The sequence below is a fragment of the Triturus cristatus genome, chromosome 10 (genome assembly GCF_964204655.1).
Source record: "Triturus cristatus chromosome 10, aTriCri1.1, whole genome shotgun sequence".
Taxonomy (NCBI): Eukaryota; Metazoa; Chordata; class Amphibia; order Caudata; family Salamandridae; genus Triturus; species Triturus cristatus.
The window spans coordinates 948,454,656-948,478,383 of record NC_140593.1 but is presented as its reverse complement, the minus strand read 5'-3'; the positions used below and the strand labels follow the sequence as shown (position 1 = coordinate 948,478,383).

The 23,728-nt window shown below is 46.7% G+C and overlaps 1 protein-coding gene across 5 annotated transcripts in view; it reads right to left on the bottom strand.

Annotated features, from left to right (window-relative positions):
* Positions 1–3,796: 3,796 nt before the first annotated feature.
* NKTR (natural killer cell triggering receptor) overlaps positions 3,797–23,728 on the bottom strand; it is a 376,878-nt gene continuing 356,946 nt past the window's right edge. For 3 of the 5 annotated variants that reach the window (XM_085628781.1, XM_085628783.1, XM_085628785.1), the window contains 2 exons: positions 19,187–19,279; positions 3,797–5,403 (listed from right to left, as the gene is read on the bottom strand). In XM_085628781.1, the coding sequence (XP_085484907.1) occupies positions 5,328–5,403; positions 19,187–19,279 (169 nt within the window). In that variant the 3' untranslated portion in view covers positions 3,797–5,327. The remainder of the gene's footprint in view (positions 5,404–19,186; positions 19,280–23,728) is intronic. The other 2 variants (XM_085628782.1, XM_085628784.1) reach the window with 1 other exon arrangement.

Here is a 23,728-nt window from a genome sequence, read left to right as displayed (position 1 = left end):
CAGGGTCCGCCCCTCCCCCTAAGTCATCATTATCATCCTGTGGAGGAGGTGAATGATAGGGAGATGGTAAAGGTAAAGGAGAAGGAGGAGGGGGACGGGTTAGGAGGTAATACAGGAGAGGAAGGACGAAGTGGTGAAGTAGCACAGTCCTTTTTCCGTATGGGAGCTGGAGGTGGTGTGATGTCCAGCTTCCGTTTCTTGTATGGGACGGCAGTCACATGTCCAGTTTCGGGATTGATGTAGATCCGCTTTTGAGTAGGATCTGGGCGAAAAAGTTCATCCGGCTCCGAAGGTGGTGGCGGTGATGGCCGTTTCGGGTCTTTATGAACTTTTTTCGGTGTGGACGTAGTTTTCGGTGCCGATGGATTTTTCGGTGCCGATGGAGTTTTCGGTGCCGATGGAGTTTTCGGTGCCGATGGACTTTTAGGCATCGATGTCGAAGAACGTTTCGGCGCCGGTGGAGACTTCGGTGCCGAGGAACGTTTCGGTGCCGAAGGAGATTTCGGTCTTGAAGCCTGTTTCGGTGCCGACAGTGGTTTTTTCGGTGCCGAAGGTGTTATAGGTACAATCACATGAGGTTTGCTCGAGCCCGAGCCACCTACAGGCTTAGATGTCTTCGGAACCGGGCCCGAGGGCGGGGCTTCTGAAGAGGATTTCCGGTCGCGACTGGGCCCAGCTGGCGGAGCCTTGACCAATGTCTTTTTGGATGGGGCAGGGGCAGGGGGGGGTGGTACTCACACGCTGCCCTGGAGTGATGAGGTCATCGGAATCGTCGGCCTCGGACACTATCTCGAGATCTTCGGTGTCATCTTCAGGAACATCCTGAGCAAAGATGTCCTCCGGTTCTGGAGCTGGTTTGGCCATAATATGGCGTCGAGCTCTTCGGTCCCGGAGGGTCTTCTTGGAACGGAAAGCGGCACAAGCTGGACAAGTCGATTCGTTGTGTTCCGACGACAGGCAGAGGTTACAAACCTCGTGGTGGTCACTGTGGGGGAACTTCGCTCCACACTGGGGGCATTTTTTAAAGGGTGTCCTGTCCATCAGCCGCTTCCGGAACCGGTCCGAGTTGATTTCGATGTCGATGGAATGAAGATTGAAGAGTTAAATCGATTGCTGGAAGTTTTCTGCTGGAGCGGAAAAAATTCATCCGAACCCAATGGCGGAAAAAAACAATCTGACGATGGAGTGGATGCCCATGCGCACTGTTGTCCAGGGGAGGAGTCACCAACCTCGTGACCAAAGGCTTCTTCCGAAGACAACAACAACCTGCAATCATCCGAGCCCAACACCAGATGGCGATGTTATCCTCAGTGTGTGATCTGCAGCTCATATGCCTCGAACAGGAACATCCGGCATCAAGCGGGTGCCGGTTATTTTGGTTTCCAGGTTCGAGTGCGGACGAGTGTGGCGTTCTGCTAGGGGTGCTCAGCACCAAACTTGATTCCTCGCTGACTTTGTTTCGCACTGCCGTTTTGTTGCACATGTCCTTTCTAAGAACTGAGTTTAGTAACGGTACCTCTGCGGTTCCGTTGGAAGCCTCCCCTAGGCATTGCGGAATCGCCCGTACTGTGAGCCATTTCTCTAGAGTTTATTCATTAGCGCGAGCTGGCAACTCTAAAGCACTGAGCCGTACCTAGTTCCTCACAGACAGTGGGAAGCATTCCAGTGGTGCGGTGGTGGGCACACCTGCTGGTGTGGTTTGGACTTTCCTCCGAGACATTTGTGAAATCATCTCATATCCTAGTACGCTCTACCCCAGAAGCATGGGAGTAGCGCAAGGGGTGTGCTGAATCTGTGAAAGGAGTTGCAGGCAACGAACAGGTTTACAAGCTTCGTTGCCCCTCATTTGTTTATTTGTATTCTAACAGGGGCGGAGAGGTGACTTCTGGCATACGTCCTTCCCCTCCCCCCGTTATACCCGAGATCCAGGATTTGTGGTAGGTCCGTTTGTTCAGGGAGTGGACCAGTGTGGAGGGGAATTACCGATCAGGGTATTCATCGGCTAAACAGTGTCATTTCTGTAGGTTCACGAACTGCCCTGATCCCCGGCTCTCCAGGTCTCCCAGTTCAGGAGTGCTTTCTTTCTTTTACAGGTACAGCAGGGGAAGTAGGGGAAAACATTGTGTACAGGAGTATAGGGATTGTCCTAACCATAGCGCCTTGTTATTTCTCTTTCAGGTCTCCCTCCCCGCAGTCCCCTTCCTTTCCTTCCCTCGCCTGATCACCCTTCTGTGTCTGTCATATACATATACCAGACCAAGGGGTTATCGGGAGGTGGACCCCTTACAGCATCGTGCGACCCTGAGGACGTTGGACGGCGACAACGTACTTGTCCGGTACCATAATTTCTTTTTTCTGCACCCATTGACGTGGATCCGGTTGTTCTGAGAATTTCATCATGAAAAACACTTGGCACTCCTCATCAATTCTGCCCAGCTGTCCATTCTGAAGGATGGTTAGAGATCAGAATTAAATTAATTCCAATTTAGATCATTGTACAGCACGGTTTTAGAATTATGTTCTTCTCCTGATAGTTGCTGCGAAGGGCATGGAAAACATAGAAAGGGAACTTAACTCAGAAGTTGTGGCGGGTGCTTTATGTACCAGTAATGTTACAGTGGCATAGTTTCCAACGCAGACATTGAGCCAGTGCCCATGTGGAAGAGCTATTGATTTATTCCAGATCCAGCCTGGCACCTGGGATATTCAAGAGAGGAGGAATCTGCAAGTAAAGCATTCACCAGAAGGATAGTTACAAAAGGTAAGCAACTTTTTCTCTCAACTGCATGTAGCACTATACTTAAAAAAGAGAAAACATTTAGCTTTCAAGAGACACTCGTATGCGGGAATCTCATAAGTCTGTGTTTTGGCTTTATTAAGCATTTTTATATTTGATAAATTTCAAGTCACTACTCATTTGAACATTTTCAGTGTAGGAAAGCTATAACAAGCACTAGAAATCCAACATGTTAATGGAAAACGTATGATGGCCAATCAAACGTTTTACTTTTATTTTTAGTTGTGCTTTTAGTTATTACACGATATAAAACATACACATGTGCACACCCAATATTGTCAATCCCTTCTTGCCCAAAAACAAAACCTACGGGACACTTGTGAATTTTAATTCCCTTTGTGCACCCCAGCACAGAAGTATATGGATAAATGTACATGCTACCTACTCTTGCTTTCATTCTACCATCTTTGCTGACAGTTTCAGTCAAGCAGCAACAATCTCATGACTAAGCCAATGGTTAAAGACTATACCTGCTAAAGCCTGGAATTAAAAGTCTACATGGTCTTGTTCTATTTAGAGGCAAGCCAAAAATGTACACGTTCCATTCATTTTACTGGGGAGTATTTTTATATAAGTGCTTGCATGTCCTGCGAAGTTTGAAATGCTATTTAGGAGAAATATTAATACATCACAATTTTATTTGTGCACATCGCTTAAAATGCTTGTCACGACAAAAAAATAACTGTGTAATCTCAATTAAGGTTTTGCAATGTTGCGACGCCTCACACGCCTGTTATGAAATTTTCTTTACGTAAGCCATTGCATATTGTGAATTAATAACATTTATATATATTGTAAACAAGATTTTGTGAAAGGAAAATATAAATATATGCAATGAAAAGTTGTGGCTGTATCAGCAACAGATTCCATTTTGGCAAATAATGTGAATTAATCTCATCATAAAAAGCCTGCTCTTCCATACGTTTATAAAATCCGAACTTAAGTTGAAAAATCAATAAAACGAAAATATTGATAAAGACGCAGAAACCAAGCATCAGCTCACCTTTAAATTGATCTTTATTGTAAACATATTTAGTCATATTTAACGCAAGGGGAAAATAAAACTTTCAACAGTTCGAGAGATTTGTGTACAATTCAGACAATGTTTGCTAAGCTGCAAAACTTCCCTTTACAAATCAGTGGAACAATTCCTTACCACCATAAGGTATACAAATCAATGCGAGCAGATATGTACAGCAGTCAGCAGCTAGGAACTATTTCAGTTTCACAACTGAAGCTGATCCTAGATAAAAAATAAAGATGTGTTTCACAATTATATAAACAAACCATTATGAGCAGGCCAGGATTACATTCGCTTGCAGAAGCATCAAAGTACATTTAATAGTGGTGAATTTAGCAGAAACCACCCTGAAATAAAATGACAAGTCTATTTCTTTAATAAATGTGATTCACATTAGTACAAACCTCCTCCACTCCATGTCTCCACCGAATATAGGAAATCCACATAAAAATCGTTAAACTTAGTAGAAATTTCATTTTTTTCCTGGAGGAAAAGCCACCGGTTATTGCTACCCTACATATTTACAGCATCTGTATTTTCCAAGCCTTTTGAAGTACGAGTAAATTGCGTTGAAATATCAAAGTCACAGAAACCAAGTTTATACAATATATTTAGAATATATACACAACACCTGAAAAAGGTGTTTAAAATAGAAAACATCTAACCATTATGAAACATAGATACAAGTCAACCGTTGTAAGCAGTTTGAATTGCGGTTGAAATATGTGTCAGTATAGTATACAGCGATCATGTAACATGAATTTTCACTGCACTTGGTCTGTTGCCATAAAAAGGTCACAGCTTGCTGAGGCATCAATATGAAATACTGTACAGGTACACCTCAAAGGCAGCAGGCACACTGTACTTAAATGAACCACGGACCGTTTAAGGGTGTTTCTTTGAAGTAACTGCTGAGCGAGTTCCTTTGTCCAAGGCTGAGCCTTTTTGTATTGAAGGTTGAGCATTACTGTGGTCCAATGGAACAAAGGTATGAAGTTACCTTATATTCAAAACTGATGGGTGGAGTAGTTATTGGGTCTAGTCACGGTTTACCGGCGAGTAAAATTAAAAGTGACGTCACCAACCCGAGAATGAGTTACTGAGGGCGTTTCCAGGAACAGCTTTTCTTTCAAGGCACAAATAACAACATATTCTGCCAATAAACATCCAGCAAAACCTATGCTGTGCAACTGACATTTTATTACAATATATATACGAGAATAAATATATAAAGGAAGCACTGTTCCGGGAAAGCTATAAAACAATATTAAATTACGAAATATTTTTGGCTTCGAAAGTGAAAAATAAAGATCAGTTTTCATAATTTTCTTAATGAGCATCTGATTGTAAACAATCAAATCTACGTCTTTTTCGTAAGCTGGCCCTTGTCTGCTACCAATAAACCAATAGTTTATCTTCCTGTCACATCGAATAGGGACTACTCTCCTTGCAGCAACTTGCCAGGGTTTGTAAATCGAAAAGCAATACAATATCCACAGGGACGTGTTCTCAGCCATCGGTGCTGCTGTCGCTGAACGAGTAACTGCGGTCACTTCTGCTGGAGGCATAAGATCTCCGACGTCTGCTTGAAAGGGGAACAAAATCAAATTAATCAATAATTTAATTGCTTTGCAAACAATTTATAAATATGGTGCTCTCTGGGGTAGGTGGAGCTGGGACAGGATGAAAGTCATTCCCTGTAACCCCCCCTACTCCTTACAGCACGGTTCAAACAGTGGATCAGGGTACAGCCATAGTACCAGTATCCACTGGCCATGGACCATGACCGAGGATGTGCAGACAAATTAGAGCCAGTTGTTAATGAATAGAATTACACATGTATTCGAAAAATATGAACATCAAACTTTTACTAGATTATGTTGCCTGTGCTCCAGTAGCCAGACACGTTTAAATGTTATTTTACTCTAAGAAAAAGAAATACAGGGTGTTTCTCCTTGCTGGGACACAGAATTATGCTGCACAAATTAACAGTGTTTGAAATTTGATCTAAAGACCAAGATACCCATAGCCAACAATGACACTGTGGTTTACAAGGTTTCTTTACTGTGTACGGACCCTGCATCACTTGACAATTAAAACTATAATAAAAACAAATTGGGCGTGTATAAAAAGTAAGTTTAGGGGTAGAATAAATGAACCTCTTAAGTTTGTAATATCTATAATGCAAGGTAGTTCTGAAAAAAGGTTTCTGAAAAAAGTGTTTTGCTAACACTGACTTGCAACAAGAAGCCAAAAATATAGGTGAATTCAGTGAGTATTACCAAATGTCTTACCCTCATGCTTTCTCACATTTCTCCTGATTAAAACAGTACTCCACATGTTTGGGTGGGCCTATAATCTGGGATGGGAATAGTCTAAGGATACAACAGTGGAAAGCAAAGGAAATTATGTTGATTTTTGGACAGCATCCACCTCCGTTAAAACACCAACCCTTAACATTTCTGAGAGCTACACCATAAGGGAATCCTGGGAGGTATGACTTGTGTAGATGTCACCATTTTGTATTGCCCAGAATGCCTCACAAATGCAACATTTTACACACAAAAAACCCCACAGAATGTCCTCACGTTTCTATAATAAGGAGTTTCTGATGAACGGCAAATGTCCAACCACCCTATGTTTCTAACAAGAACTAGCTCACATGTATAGGTGGGACTTTTGCCATGGAGAGGACATACAAAAAGAGACCATGTGAAGTGCATGGTCAATAATGGCTCCAGTTACACTTCTCCCGTTTTCCTGTCCTGTATAACATGCTCGCTCAAACATATGGCGTACTGTTTTTCAGCAGGCATTTAGGAACGGTGGGGTTTTTTACCATTCGCCAGTAGTTTTCTGGTTGCATTCTGGGTAATCATGTAAGCAGGGATTCATACAAGCCACCTAACCCTAGAATACACTAGGTGTCTAGGTTTTAGAAATGTCTGGAGATGGGTGCCCGCTTACCCCTGAACCAAATGCTGCAGACATCCCATATGGAAGCATACCCATTAAAAACATTCTAGTGTCTAGTTTGTGGATATCTGCTCAATTCCATTAAAACCCACAGGTCTGGTCCCCAACCCAGAAAGATGGGTGAACACAGATGTGAGCCAAACCTTGGTAGGGATAGCTTACTTTGTGAGGAACACTGAAGGGAACTGCCATGTTCGTGGAGAAAAAACTTGCTGAAAATATGGCAAATGTAATAAAGACATTGCCTGGGCCAGGCAATGAGGGTGAGAGTGGTCCCTATAACTATTCATCAAACGTGGAGGAAGGTGTTTCTGTGAGGAATCTGCAGGTATAGTATCCACCTGAGGGATAGTTGCTGCAGGTAAATAACTTTTTCTTCTGACTGATACTTCTACCTGCAGGCTCCTCACCTGGTGGATAGATTCTATAGCCATACCCACCTAGGAGGAAGGCTGATGAATGCTTATACCAGGAAATCCTGCAGAAAGGATCTGGCAAAACGGCCATCTCTACTCACCTCAGAATCCAGGAAGTAATGCTTGGTGAATGTGTGCATAGAATTTAACGTGGCTGCTATCACAGCTCCCCCTCAAGGGCAGAAGTGGTGGCTTAGGCCCTGGTATAATGGGGCTGGATTCCTTCTGGAAGCTCTTAGACAGCCATAGCAGTTCTTAATGCTGAGGATGATCCACCCCGAGAGGCGTTTTCTGCAACGCCTTGCCCTTTCTGGCACAACAGTATGCTATGAAAAGCTGATCATCCAGTTCTGTGTCTTTGGTGAGGTCCAGGAACTAGTTGACCGCCTGGCAATTATCCAATCCATTCAACCGCTGCTCCTTTGTGGTATGGGGTAAGGGGTAGAGATCAGCAGGGTAATGGATTTACTCAGTCACCACCTTAGGCAGGAGAGCAGCCCTGATCCTCCACATCAACTTGCATGGGCAAAAAAATAAATAAAAGGAGGATGAGAACGAAGAGCATGCAACTTGCTCACCCGTCAGACTGAAGATATCACTACTAGACAAAACTGCTCTCAAGGTCAACATCCTTAAGGGACAACTATGCAGAACGTTCCCATCAGGAAAAGTTAACACTAAATTAAGAACCCACTGGGGAATAACAAAGGAGGTTGGAAGATATAGATTTGTTAAACCCTTCAGAAAACACATCAGAATGGGGAATTTGAACAGGGATGACTGGTCTGGCAGACGGAGAAACACCAACAGTGCAGCAAAATACCCCTTGACAGTATCAATCGCACAACCCCGATTGACTAATTCGGCGTGATGAGAATTACTTGGGCTCTGTTTTGGTGCATCTTCCTAATGATCCAGGGAATCAAGGGTAAGGGGGAAATACATAGTACAGCAGAAAATTCTATTTAAACTGAAATGCACCCCCAAACGCTTCCCTTAATGGATACTGGAGGGCACAGAATTGGTGGCATTGAACATTGTTCAATGGGCAAACCGGTTCACGTGGGCGAAGATGTCCTGGGCTACCTTTGGCAGAAGTTACCACTCCTGATCAGCAAGATAATTGTTGTTCAGACTGTTAGCTTTGACATTCAGAGATCATGCTAGGGGATCAGTGGTTATCAAGATCCTTTGGTGGTGTGCCCAACACGACAGTCCTAACACTTGCCCACAAAGCACATCACCATTGTGTTGTCCATCAAGATCTGGACGAATCAACCTTGGATGGAGGAAAGGAAGGCCTTGAGCGCCAGCTAAATTGCCTGCAGTTCCAACAAGTTGATGTGAACAACCTATCCTTCCGGAGACCAGAGGTCTCTGATCTCCAGACCCTCCAGGTGAGCTTTCTAATCTACCATGGAGGCACCTGTCTGACGCAAGGGCAGGGAAGGCAATCCTCATCAGAGTAAAATAAAAGAATACATGAACGTATTCATAGAGTAACAAGGAGAACCAAAAATGGCTATGCCACCGGAAAGACAATCCAGAGAGCAAAATAAGTAAATACGGAGGCAAACATACCGCAATAAGGGAGCAGTAGTGCTTAATACTTCAACACCACAAAGTGCAACAATAGTAGCGGCAGGAAATAAGTCCTGAGCGTGACCTAGAGATCCACGACCATGACTATACAAAAGAAAAGCAAAAGACACTTCAAAATAGCTCTATCAATAGAGAGACCAACAACGCTGATACATTCATAGATATTAACATGAAAGAACTTCCCAAAAGGAAGGCACCCCCTTACAAGAGACCAGCCAAGGGCGCTGTAGCGCAGAATCTGCATGGCTGTCAAAATAAACGGACACAATCAAAAGTTATATCCGTTAAATTCTCTCGCAAAGTGTCAAGGAAATTCGACTCCCGCAACCAAGCGTGTCTGCGAAGAGCAACAGACCTAGCCATGGGTTTACCAACAGAATCAGTGGTGTCCACAGCAGACAATGGTAAACTTCGCCATATCACGGCCATCTTGCATAAACTGAAGGAGGTCAGGCCTGACCCCTTCAGGAAAAGAGCGAAGCAGATTGGCAACAGAGACCCAAAAAGCGTAGGAAGCTCTGCCCAAGACACAAGACGTGTTAAAGACCTCAAGGTCGAACTAGCTGAAGAAAAGATATGTTGGCTACACATATCCAACCAGTTGGATTCTCTACCTGGTGGAAGCAAAGGAGCAACATCTAGATCCGGTAAGGCAAAGCCGTAGCAGCTTTCACCTCAAGCCCCTTATTGGTAGGATGTCGAGAAAGACAGACAGGGATAGCCGGAGAAGGACAATGGTGATGGGAAATGACACAATCAACTGGCCTCGTCCAAGTTCCAAACAAAATATCATACAGAGACTCTCCATAGGGCAGAAGAGGGTTCAACACATGTCGCACACTGATGAAGTAGATCCTCCAAGGGATCAGAGGACAAAGTTACTGAAGTAAGATGCAACTGCAAGATACTAGCAGCTTTCTTTACAACCTCTGCATAAGCTGCACTAGCCTAAGTCCCCATTTGTGGCTGAGAAAGCAGGTCAGAAACAGGGGAGGGTTGCAGACCAATGTCCTCACCTAATGCAGACCAAGGAACCTCCATAAGAGGCTGAACATGACCAACCAAGCTGTTGACGTCCCTGGCGTCTTGCAACACTGGGGAAACAGCAGCAGAGACTCCGGAGTGCAAGGGAGAAGATCCGGGAACCGCACAGTGTCTAAAAGGTACATCTTTGCCGCCCACCGACATCAGGGTGTCGTCGTATCTACTTCAACCTCCATGACCTTGTCCGACGCCCCCAGCGACACAGCTGGAATCTGCACTGGGTTGTGCAGCGACGCCGTGACGACTCCAGTAACGTAGTCGGGGATCTTGATTGGCGCAGAGTGGGAACACGCCGGTGTGGAGCCAGTCAGAGTACCCTCTACCTCCTTGGGGCCCAAAGGTGTCCTAGGCGAAGGCATGGGCCCAAAAATGGCATGCAGTGCATGATAGTAGGTCTGCATCTGGGTCATAGTCGCCCAGGCTCAGGAAAAGGAGGAAGGCACAGAGTTGACCGCTGTGTGACGTCCTCCGCTAAGGAACGGAAGGAGCCGGACAAGACTACATCGTGACGCAGTGAGGCCGAAGGCCGCCGCGTTTTCGATCTCTTACAACAGGATTTTGATGACAGATAAGCTACACTCGCGATAATGGCTCTTCGACGGATCCTGGCTAGGAGCCTCTGAATTCGGAAGGAGATCGACGTTGCTTGGACCCAGAAGACAGAGAGCCGAACCATCAGAAGCTTCATCCTACTCTCCCGCAAGGCTTTAGGTTTCAGGTGCTTACAGGGATGGCACTCCTGGGAGTCGTGGTGCTCCCCCAAGCTCCACATGCAGATGGAATGGGGGTCCGTAGCCGACATCTGTCGAGCACAGGAATTGCACGTTTTAAAGCCTGAAGGCATAGGCTAACTGTCCCCTGACGCCAAAAGGGCATCAAAGTAGGCCCAAAAACGGCCTGAGGAACCGCTAGGCAAGGATCAAATTAGTAACAAGAGTGCACCACCAACGGCTGAGTGTAGAAGTCAAATTCGGGGTCGGGTGTCCAATGTTAACCAATGGATACTGGGGGGATCAAAGTTGCGCTGCTCACAGGCAAGTAAAGCAGTGGCAGGGTTCAATCGCCAAGAGTTAAGGTAAGCACAGGGGCCACAAGGCAGCACCAAACTTGCAGAGTGCAAACACAGCTTCGGGCACCCAATGCAAATCAATGGGGGAGATTGGTTTTGAAAAGAGGCTACGGAGTCGGCCAAGGAGGCTGAACGAAGAAAACCCACAACTGCCCAGGTAAGTTCTGATCCTAGGGGACGTAGGGCCACCGTTGGTCAAGCTCCCCAAGGCCCAGGAGATTCAGGGGTGTCATTTGGCATCTGGAACAGCCTCCCGGGAAATTGCGGTCAGGAATGGGTCTTCGGATTGAGGCTACAGGCATCGAGGGGAGTCCGGGAGGGGTCAGACCACGCTGGACTCTGACTCAGAATCGCTGGGGAACCTTTGCAGGACCGGTGAGCCACGTGGACTTGGGGAGTGGGCGTTGGGTGCTGAGGTGGGTCTGGAGGCGGTTTTGCAGTTCCTCAGGGCAGAGCTCCTAGGTTTTAAAGTTGATTTCTTCTTGGACAGGTCCGCTTTCCACTGGAGTTTCTTGATCTTTATAGAAGGCAGGTGGTCCTCCCAGGGCTTTGGACGTTGCTGGGCTTGCAGGACGAGTCGACTTGGATAGCAAGGGCGAGAGGCAGCAGACAGACTGGCAGGGCTGGCGCAGAGTCAGTCACTGGTTCTTTTTCTTCATTGCTGCGGCGGCTCTTTGGGGTACGGGCTTCGTAGGTCATTCTGAATCTGATTTCAGGGTCTGGGGGTGCCACAAATACTAGATTTAGGGGCGTTATAGGGGAGTGACAGGTAGGGACCAATGGGTTCCTTCCTTGGGGTGTCTACAGACTCTATTATGCCACCCTCCTGTGGGAAGGGGCAAAGCCCTAGACCTGATTGGTTAAGTCCCACCATCTTCAAGATGGTGCGCACTGAAATATGTGCCTCACTTCACCTCCTGCACCTGAGGGATGAAGCTGGTGAAGGGTGACACACCTCCTTTTCTCACCAAGTTTTCTGCCGGTTCTCCAACCAAAACTGGAGGTTTGATCCAGGGACTGCCACCTGCAGCTAGCAGCAGATACTAGAGTCACATTACAAAGGCGGCAAGGCCTTTGAAGCTTCCCTCTCGTGCACTGTGCTCATCCTGGGGGAGGAGGTTTGATACTCTGCCCAGGATGAGCTTTGATTTTGGACTCGGAGAACAGGAGGTCTCGACCCAGGGGTCCAGAAACATGCCTGGTGGCGGCAGGCTGCACAAAGCCAGTCAGAGACCACACCATGGTTGGTAGGTTTTCAAGGGCACCTCTGAGGTGCCCTCTGGGTACATGTTTTAATAATCCCAACACTGGCATCAGTGTGGGTTTATTAAGAGGAGTTGATTGGTACCAAACAGTGCTGAGTTCAGTGAAGTCATCATGGTGCTGGGGAACTCTAGTTGTTGAGTTTCCAGCCCATGTACTCTCTATGGCTTCCCTGGCACTTACAATATTAAGAATAGTCAAACATTGTAGGGGCATATCTGCTAATGCAGATATACCGCACCGGAGATATAGTGCATCCTGCATTAGAGCTTGTAAAGCCCGCTAGATGGGTGACTTAGCTATACCTTAGGCCGTGCTACTTTGACTTGAGGCACTTCCTCACAGACTTCATCACACTCTTAGTCCTGGACTCCAAGGACTACATCTTCCTTGGCGACCTCAGTTTTCACATCAGTGACCTGAGCTTCCACACAGACGACCCCAGAGACCACAACACCCCGCCCACCTCCTTGACAGAATGAAAAGCCTCAGACTGACGTCCATGCCCCCCTCCACTCCAGCAACTGCGTCATATAGTCATATACAGCCATGTCACAAAACTCATATGGACCGATCAATCCATGGTCTACTTCACCATCTCCAGTTCCTGCACTTCCACCCTCAAGACGGACAGCACCACCCCCACCGTAACTGGGGAAAAATCTCAGAGACCAGCTGGATAAACGCCCTCAACACCTCCACCTAAGCCACTACCTAAGCCACTACCACCAATTTGGAATTAATTAATTACTTCAACAAGTGGGTCACCAACTGTGTTGACAGAATCGCTCCCATCAACAGCAACAAGCAGAGAAGATTCACCAAAAAGACCAGCTGGTACACACAAGAACACGAAAGCAGGAAAGGAAACGGCTTGAGTGGAAATGGCACGCCCGCAAGAACACCTCAGACAGAGCAGCCTTCAGTTGCTCCCTCAACATCTACCACCCATCGATAAGGGCCATAAAGAAGACAGCCCTAGCTACATGCATGTAAACTAGCACCAACAACAGCACAGAGCTATTCAAGATCATTAAGTAGTTCTCGAACCCGGCCGCCAGCTTAAACACTATTACACCCTGACAGGAGCTGACGCAACAACCTCACCGACTTATTCCACGAAAAGATCGCAACCATTTATCAATCATGGCATTTGTAAAGCGCACTACATACCCGTGAGGGACTCAAGGCGCTGGGGGGATGGGGGGAGCTGCTACTATTCGAAGAGCCAGGTCTTAAGAAGTCTTCTGAAGGTCAGAAGGTCTTTGGTCTGCCGTAGGCGGATAGGGAGGGTGTTCCAGGTCTTGGCGGTGAGGTGGGAGCATGATGTGCCGCCGGCGTTCACTCTTCAGATGCAGGGGACGGTGATGAGGGCGCGGTCTGCGGAGCGGAGCTGGCGGGTGTAGAGGCTGAGTCGGCTGTTGAGGTACGTTGGTCCGGTGTTGTGGAGTGCCTTGCGTGCGTGGGTGAGGAGTTTGAAGGTTATCCTCTTGTTGACAGGGAGCCAGTGCAGGAATCTCAGGTGGGGTGTGATGTGGCTGCGGCGAGGGATGTCGAGGATCAGGCGTGCGGAGGCGTTCTGGATGCGTTGAAGCCGTTTCAGGAGTTTGGCTGGGGCTCCTGCGTAGAGTGCGTTTCCGTAGTCCAGTCAACTGCTGACAAGGGCCAGGGTGACCGTCCTTGTTTCGGTGGGGATCCACTTGAAGCATGCGGAGGCTGTTGAAACAGGAGGAGGAGACGGCGTTGACCTGCTTAGTCATGGAGACGGTAGAGTCGAGGATGACCCCTAGGTTGCGTGCGTGGTCGGTGGGTGTGTTCCTAGTGCAGTCGGCCACCAGAAGTCGTCCCAGGCCAAGGGGGTGGATCAGAGGATGAGGACCTCCGTCTTGTCCGAGTTCAGCTTCAGTTGGCTGTTCCTCATCCAGTCGGTGACGGCCTTCATTCCTTCGTGGAGGTTGGTTTTGGTGGTGTGAGGGTCCTTGGTGAGGGAAGAGGATCAGCTGGGTGTCGTCGACGTAGGGGATGGTGTGGAGGTCGTGCCGTCGTGCGATGTGGGCGAGTGGTGCCATGTAGACGTTAAACAACGTTGGGCTGAGGGATGAGCCTTGGGGTACGCCGTAGATCTTGGTGGCTTTGGTGCAGAAGGGGGAGAGAAGGACGCTCTGTGTTCTGCCGGAGAGGAAGGAGGAGGTCAAGTCCAGGGCTTTCTCTTGGATTCCGGTGACGTAGAGGCGTGTTCATAGTGTGCAGTGGCAGACCGTGTCGAAGGCGGCTGACAGGTCCAGGAGGATGAGGGCCGCGGTTTCTCCGTTGTCTAGCAGGGTCCTGATGTCATCGGTGGCAGTGATGAGGGCAGTTTCGGTGCTGTGGTTGCTGCGGAACCCGGACTGGGAAGGTCCAGGATGCTGTTCTCCTCGAGGAAGCTGGTCCGTTGTTTGTTGACGGCCTTTTCAATGATCTTCGCCGGGAACGGGAGCAGGGTCGGAAGTTCTTGAGGTCCTTGGGGTACGCCTTGGGTTTCTTGAGTAAGGCGTTGATCTCTGCGTGCTTCCAGCTCTCCGGGAAGGTCGCTGTCTCGAAGGAGATGTTGATGGTTTTCCGGAGATGGGGTGCGATGGTGCTGCTGGCTTTGTTGAAGATGTGGTGTGGGCAGGGGTCTTCCGGGGAACCGGAGTGGACGGTGTTTATGATCTTGATGGTGTCGTCGTCGTTGATGTTGGTCCAGGCGATCAGGCGGTGGTGGTCGTGGGAGCGGGGGTCTCAGTGGTTGCCGGGGTGGTGACGGCGTTGAGGCGGTCGTGGATGTCTGCGATCTTGCGATGGAAGAAGGTGGCAAGCGAGTCGCACAGGTCTTGCGAAGGTGAGATGTCGTTGGGGTTGGAGAGTTCCTTCACGATGTTGAAGAGCTCTTTGCTCTTGTGTGCTTTGTTGTCTAGGCGGTCTTTGAAGGAAGTCCCTTTGGCGGATCTGATGAGGTGGTGGTGTCTGCGGGTGGCGTTCTTGTGGGCTGTGTAGCTTTCCGGTGTTCGTTCACGGATCCAGTTTTTTTTTTTGTTTTCGGCAGGTTCGCTTGGAGGTCTTCGGTGAACCAGCTGGCTTTCTTGCTAGTGTGGGTGATAGAGGGCTTCTTGAGCGGGGTGAGGGTGTTGGCGCAGTCGTTGATCCACTGTTTGAGGTTGCGAGTGGCGGTGTCGGGGTCGGTCGGATTTACAGAAACTTCGATCCCTAGCCTTCATCCACAGACTTCGACAGACTCGCTCCCACTACAACGGACACAAGCCACAGACTGACCACCTGGAACCACCTCTACACCAAGGACACCACCTCAATCTTGAAGTCCATCCATTTGGGAGCCCCCACAGTTCCTTGCCCGCGCCACATTTTCAACCATGAAAACCAATGAATCGAGCTCACCACTCTGCTCAACACCTCAATCACCACCGCAACTTTTCCGGACACCTAGAAACGTGCAGAAGTCAGACCACTTTTCAAGCAACTCTCCGCCAACCCCAACAAACACAAAAATTACCAGCCACTTTACCTGCTAGCCATCAACAGGCAACTCATGACAGACCTCAACCAGAACTAGCTACTCAATGCCCTCCAATTCGGCATCTGAAGCAATCACAGCATGGAAACCGCCCTCATTGCAGCCAACTACAGCTAAACCATCCTTGACCGAGGTGAAACAGCATCTCAAATCCTCTTCAACCTCTCGGCTTCCTTCAACACTATATCACATCACACACTGATCAACAGACTCCACCAGATTGGTATCCAAGGGGAAGCACTCAGATGGATTTCCTCCTTCCTCACTATAACTCAGTGGATCTGCCAAAACACCCTACACCTCCGAACCCAAGGAAATAGTCTGTGGTGTACCGCATGGTTCAACCCTATGCCCCACTCACTTCAAAGGCTACATGACGTCACTCGCCAACATCAGATCCCACAGACTCAACATAATACACTACGCAGATGACCCCCAGCTGATTCTCTCACTCACCAACGCCCCTACCAGGAACAACTACATGAAGCTGAACACAAAAAAGACAGAAATACCCATCTTCTTAAAAAACAACTACTACACTTGGACCGACGCATGGCGACCCTCAGACCTGGGACATGCAACCATTCCCAAAGACCACGAAAGAAACCTCAGAACATCATAGATAACCAACTCAACGTGAAATCACAGATAAACGCCATCTCCTCCACCTGCTTCCTCACCCTGCGCACGCTATGGAAGATCTTCATTGCAACTAAGACCTGGAACGGCCTCCCTACACAGCTCTGAACTATCCCCTCTCTCCTGGACTTCCAAGGAGCACTCAAAACCTGCCTGTTCAAATGAGCCTGACACTTACAAGCTCCTGGATACCCTATCAGGTGATTAGCAGCCTATATAAATCCAGTTTGATGATCTGTTTTTGTGGCATAGTTTGCTAGGGCATTCTACTATGCCCTATTCAGCTAATGGATGACTCCTAAGAAAAGACCCCCCTCATTTGAAAGGCTGTCATCACCATTACAGAATCAATGGTAGTCTTCTTCTATTCAAAGAATCGAGTTTGTAGACCTTTCAATTTGTTGTTCATTTTTTGACAGAGAGATCGTACTAACTCTTTGAAGCTTATGCCTTCAAGATTTTCGTCTGTGCTTCGAAGGCCTCTCCCTCTTGATCATCTGCAAAAGTGGAGTTGAGGTGTTTTGACTTTCCTCTACCAGTGGCTCTCCTTGTGTGGAATCCGTGGGAGAATTATTTTCTGATTTCTCTTTAATGGATGATATTATCAAGCTAAAAGCTTTTTTACTATTCACTATTTTCTTAAAAATAAAAACATCACCAAACAAATTGAAGAATCTTTTGAGGCACTGTGGGCTTTTGTTCTTCACTTTTGGGAGGTAGTTGTCATTTTTTGTAGGTAGCCATTCTTGTACTTCTCTGCAATAAGCACCAAATTCCTTGAGGTCCAAATGGATTTTATGATCTCCTTGAGCCTCCTCTGCCTCAACATGCCATTACAAATAGGAGTTATACCATGCTCCTCTCCTGAGGCAAAATTAATTCCTTCAATGGTTGGAGCCAATCTCTCTTTTTAAAAGCACGTATTCTCCTGATGACTTCATCTCACCCCAAAATGCCAAAATAATGTTCTTGATGTATTAAAATTTGTGGCTTGAACAGCAAGCAAGCCTAACAGTCTTCAGACATATGGTCTTTATTAAGAAAGAACATGCTTATCAGGTGTTTGTTGCTGGGAGCTAACTTACAAATGCAGCTTGAGCAGAACTTGAACAGACTTTTTATACTTAAAAATGGAGTCAAAGAGACATTGAAAAACTCTGATAAACCTTTTCCAATCTGCCAGGAGAACCTACACAAAAACATGGTCTTCTGTATAATTCTGGTCTATTTTAGGTGAAAATCTCAATTACTTTGCTTTCATTCCAAGAGCTCTCTTCTACCACTTTCAAGCCCAATGAGGAAAAAAAAGATTCTAAAATATATGGTACGTTTTGGGGCATTGTGGGCTTAACGACGATTTCATAAGGTCTTCCATAGCTCCACCTTGGTGGATGCTCACTCTAAAAAAACATTTTGTTGGAAACATTTCTGGACCAAAGCAGTAGATGGTGGAATAATGCACAGCATGAGAATCTAGTAGAGAATTCTGACCCCAAAAACCTCCAAAAGCAAAACTAATGAACTGCGGTTGGCAAAGGAAAATGTTACCGAAGTCAAAGTTCCAGAGTACTCGGTGGTAGGTGTTATGGGCAACAGATGGAAAGGCAAACGGAACAGTTCGGATTTTAAATAGTCCCAACAGTCAATGTTCTATTTGGAAACACAGCATAGGCCCACCAAAGGAAATCCAACCTTAGAGGCCTAGAGAGAACATATTTCAACAACAGATGTTTTACGTCAAACTTTTCTCAAGGCTCTCATGCATAAAAAAACACTCTACAGACCCATTAGTTTTCATTGGCAACCTGCACCGGATTAGGATTACAGTTTTGTTGCATCCTTAAATAGCGATTCTGGAAACAGAGCTACCAGCCTCAGCTAACGAACGAACCCAAAAAAAAGAAAAAAACTCACACATCAAAATTCTTCTATTGTTATTCTCTAGCTGACGACACAATAATACAGGCTTGCACAAATTGAGGCTAGTCAAAGGCAATTCAGGCTCCCCTACAAGCACAGTGGCTTCATGACCACACGTTGCCATCCTTAAGGTACTTGGGACGTTGTTAGGACTGGCTACAATCACCAGACTGACTGCAGGCTCCTAATGTTCCTAGACAGGCTAATTTTGAGTAATCTTCCACACTGACTCAAGTCAGCTGGGGTTTCTCTTGTCCTCCACATCCTTGTTGCTCATATTCCCAAAATTGCTCATTTGACTGGACAGGTATCAAAGCAGAGCTTTCCTTTGTTGTTAACTTAGTCCCAGGTTTAGATAATACATTTCGATGTCATGATACTGGCCAAATATCTCTGGCTGTAGCTGGTGCTATACAGCTTATTTTGACCTCCACTCAAAAACAAGACCATCTCTGAAGGGCCAATATTTATGGCAAATTGGGAGCAGCCAAAGGAGACTAGGGTCAATCACAATATTGGCTGGTTTAGAATCAACAGTTATAGCTAAGAATTGCATGGAACATCTTCCTCACTGGAGGTGAGCCATTCTAACAGTTCAAAGATGTGAATGTAGAATTCCTTAGAAGAGTTGCTTGAGTTTTTCGACAGGTCCATATGGGAGGCCACAGATGGCCATTTAGATAAGTACTGTATTACAGAGGACAATGTGGAGGGACCCTAAGCAGGGGTAAGTTCTAGCTGGGCAAATGGGCAGCCTAGTTAGTTTTGGAGAGTCCTTTGTTCTCAAGCAGACTGAAAGAAGAAAGCATCAAAGGCAAGTCTAGATTAATCTAAAAGCAAACAACTTGCTGTATGTTATATATATTTTAAAAAATGAGCCACAAAATACCTGGACCGTCCATCATAACTGCGCGATCTGCTGTAACTCCTCTTGCTTCGGCTCCTACTCCTACTGTAGCTGTCGTATGTGTAGGATCTGCTTCTATGAGAAATACAATTTGAGAGAAAACATATTACATAAAATACACAAATACAGCTTTGTGATGGCACAGGTCTTCCTATTCATAGACCATCAACTATTACTAATAGGTGGCCTACCACAAGGCAGAAGGAAGAGAAACTGCTTATTTGAAAAACCTTCTGACATTAGCTGGACCTGGTTGGTGCCATACATTTTAAATTCAGCAAATATACTTTCTATAAATGTATTCCCTAAAATAAGCTTGACAGATCATAGAGGTAGGAAATAGCATAAAGGGTTGAAGCTGGGGTTTTAATAAAGGGGAGAGCGCACATGACAAAGAAGCCAGAACAGTCAAAAAACGTAACAACTTCCTTGTATGCCAACTCAATTGTATTTCTAACATGTAGGAGCTTCTCTAATAGGAAGGTGTCGGGGCAAAGTATCAGCTATACAAGCTTCAGGTTAAAAAGTTCATGCTCACTTCTCTGAGGAAACAGTGTCACTATGGGATCAGCCTTCCAGAGATTAAGATCTGCGAGTCACATAACATCTAAGTACCATAAAGATGTACTTTGCTGGCACATGTGTTAAAAAATCACCAAAGACACCTACACTTTGACTGAGCAAGCTTGAGAAGAACATATAATACGGAAACTGCCTCCCAACTACTGGCAGAGGACATGTGAAGGAGACTGCACAAAAGGAGGCATCCATGAACCCTTGTCCTACTCTTGTTCTTAACAATGGGCAGCCATCCATTTTCTTGACGATAACAATGCAGAACATTTGATACAGGTAACCACCTCCCAACTACTGACAGAGGACAAGGATGAACACTGGAACACTGAACATACACAGCAGGAATCCATGAACACGCGTCCTACTCTTCTTTTTAACATTGGGGCAGATAACCTTTTCTTTCTTTATAAAGAACGGGAAATATGAGCCTGCAAAGATTGAAGCCTTGACACATAGATCAACAGGTTACTAAAGATCAATACCAGAAGGACGGGGATTAAGATGATGCCTTATCAAATGCAGTTCTCAATTTGCAAGGAGGACAAAAAATCTTGTAAGAGATTTGGTTCAATCCCAAACAGGAACCCATACTCCAAACACTTGGAATTCGGCTGGACATCTGCCAGAAAGAGTCAGCGCAGTATGCCCTAGTTACAGTGTATAGCCATGTGTGCACTCTAGGGCGGACTGAATATATCCCGCATCTGCCAGGCTTCAACTATCCACCTTGTTAATTTAGAGTGGACGGACCAGTGACTCTTTTGGAATTAAAAATTATAACACAAAGACCAAGTAAATCAGTGTACGATGAAGGAATAGGTTACTTACCCTGTAAGCATCGGTTTGTTGCATTATTATGAAATCTGTTTATTGGCATTTTGTTAATATAAACATAGCACATTTGAATTACCTGACGGGCAATGAGTCAGCAAGTCTAATGATACATCCCCAATCATGAGCATGGTAAACAACAGGATCAAGTGCCGCACCCGTTTGCTATGAAAGATGAACCTTATGGGTCTCTTAACCAGCACCGTTATCTCAACATCCCACTTAGCTTTCACGTCACCGGGGGGTGTTCCCAGGGGAGCCACTCATAATACACCCATTGTCCCCTAGTGCAGTCCTCTAAACAGTTCCGTTAAACAATAAGAAGAAAGAGGCAAAACAACAAATGCCCCAGCATAACAGCAGCAGCAGGTTCGGTCCTTACCATAAACCCCCCCACGGTCCCTACCCCCCCCCCCCCCCCACCACCAGCTCCCCGTCCCCTGGTACAGACAGTGCCATTGATAGCAATTTTCTATTCCCCTGCACATCCCCTGATTCAGCTAAGGCCCCGCGGCATTTCCCATGCCTGACCCCCAGACCTAACCTCCGCTCCGCCCCCCCCCCCTCCTCAGTGAGTGCCTCCTCAACGTGTGTCCCACAGATTCTCAGGGCGTCCCCATCTAGCTGCATCAGGATCTGCAAATGTGTGCCCCACTGGTTCGCTATAGGTGTGCGCCTGAGGCCAGCGTTTCCTCCCGCAAAAGGGCCGTACCCTCCGCCCCTGCCCACACCAGCAGGGAACTTCACCATGCTTGCGCTCGGGGGTGGTTCTGCTGCCTTCCAGCGCTTGGTGAGCAACCGCTTCGCCACCACCAGACCTAAGTCGAAAAAACGAGAGGCAACCTTCGTGGAGGGGTTTCTACGAAACAGGTGCAGCAGGCAAGCCGGCAACTCCTGCGGCGCCAGTTGGCCCGTGCATTTACTTAATGCTCCATGCACCATCCGCCAATACGAGTCCAGCGCCGGACAGCTCCACAACATGTGCACCAGCCCAGCATCCAGAGCCTTGCAGCGTGGGCAGCTTGCATCCGCGCGATGGAAATACCGGTTTATAGAGTCGGGAGTGAGATATGCTCTGTGTAGTATAAAGTATTGAATTTGGCGAAACCGCATGTTTCTGGGAATCCGCATCGGCCCCCTTAGCGCATTACTCCATTCCTTGTCAGCCATGGGGCGATCCAAGTCCGCTTCCCATTTACGGCGCAATGGAGACAAGTCGGTCGCCACCTGTGTACGCAGGGAAGCTGCGAACCAACGCATCATATGGCTCCCCCATCCCATGACATGCAGGTATTGCATCATGAGGTGCTGCTCCGGTTGCTCCTGAAGAGCTCCCCACCGGCTCGCCAATGTCGTTATTAGTGAGCATCGGTTTGTTGCATGTAGTAATATAGATTTGCATGTTGTGCATACTCCTGCCATCTAGTGTTGGGCTCAATGTGGCAAGTTACTTTTCTTTCAAGAAGTCTTTTGAGTCACCAGGTCTGTGTGATTTTTCCTTTTGCATAGATTTACATGGTCACGGACTCCATTGTTGTATTGTTTTTATGTCCAAAGGATGAGGGTAAATAAGGAGTAGTGTGTATAAAAAAAGAACAGTGAGTATACAAGCACAAGGAAATGTATTGAAAGGAAAAGAAAATCTAAATGTCTGCGTCCGTCACTGGCTTTCGGGAAGAGTGTGTGCACGTATGATTCAACAGAACTACATGCAACAAAGAGATGCTTCCAGGGTAAAATATTCTGTTCGTAGCATGGGTGTGTAGATGCACATACTTTGCAGATTGAAAAGCAGTCTTCCTGTAAGCACTAGCTAGCCAGTGGATTTAGCAGAGGTTTGAAACAATGTTCTGAGGACAGCCTAACCAACTCTAGCCTGTTCACAAATTGTTTTGTAAATGAATGTAGAGTGGACTGAATGACAGCTTTACAGATATCGGCTTTGGAGGCATTTCCAATGAAAGTCATATTAGCACCCTGTTTGAGGATGAAATGTGGTTGGGGTGGGAGGGTAGGGTTCTTTTAGCTTTATTATACCAGGTTTGGGTGCACTTGATGATCCACCTGGCTATTCTTGCCGTTAAAATGGAATGTCCTTTATGGGGTTAGGAGAAGGCTGCAAATAACTGCTGTGTGTTATGATAAAGTTTAGTTCTGTCAATATAATACATGAGAGCACGTTTAATGTCTGGAGTGCGAAGTGCTCTTTCAGATACTGAAACAGGTTGTGGGAAGACGACTGGGAGCGGATTAGACTGGTTGGGTTAGAATGCAAAGACCACCTTGGGCAAAACCTTAGGGTTGGTTCTGAGAACCAATTTATCCTTCTTGAAGTGCCTAATTGAAGTAATTGTGATAAACAAAGCCAACTTCTATGACAGAAATTTAAGACGGCATGAATGCATGGGGTGAAAGGGTGAATTGTCTTGTAAGGGCAATGTTAAGGTCCTGAGAAGGGGCAGGGATTGTCTTGGGAAGGGGTGGTGAGTGTCCTGAGAAAGGGCAGGGAGTGCCCTGGTTGGAATGACCCATTTGAGGCCTTCCAAGAAGGCTTTGATAACTGGGATTTTGGAGAGAGAATAATGTTCCCCGTTTTGCATGTAAGCTGCAATAGCCGCTAGGTGTAAGCTGTTAGAGGTATAGACCAAACATGACTTTTGAAGGTGAAAGAGATCACAAATAATGTACAGCACGGAAGGGGAAAGTGGATTAATGCAGTTTTGAGTACAGTAATGCACACATCGTTTCCACCTTACAGGGTAGCAGGTGTGTGTGGTAGGTCTGCATGCCTCTCTGGGTATGTCCAAGGTAACCAAACTCTGACTTCAGGAGCCAAATCGCTAGGTTGAGCTGCAAGGGGCCAGCTGCCTGACATTGCCCAGATCTTGAGTGAGAAGGTCCGGCCTGTTGGGGAGATTCTCGTGTGAGATAAAATACATCTCGAGTGGGGTAGAGAACCAGGACTGTCCTGCCCATGTCGAAGCCACAAGGATGAGGGTGTTGGAAGTTTGCATGAACTTCCTGCCTATATATGGAATTAGTGGAAGAGGAGGAAAAGCTTCAGAAAATATCCCTGACCAATTGATCCATAGAGCATTGTCCATGGAGCGAGGGTGT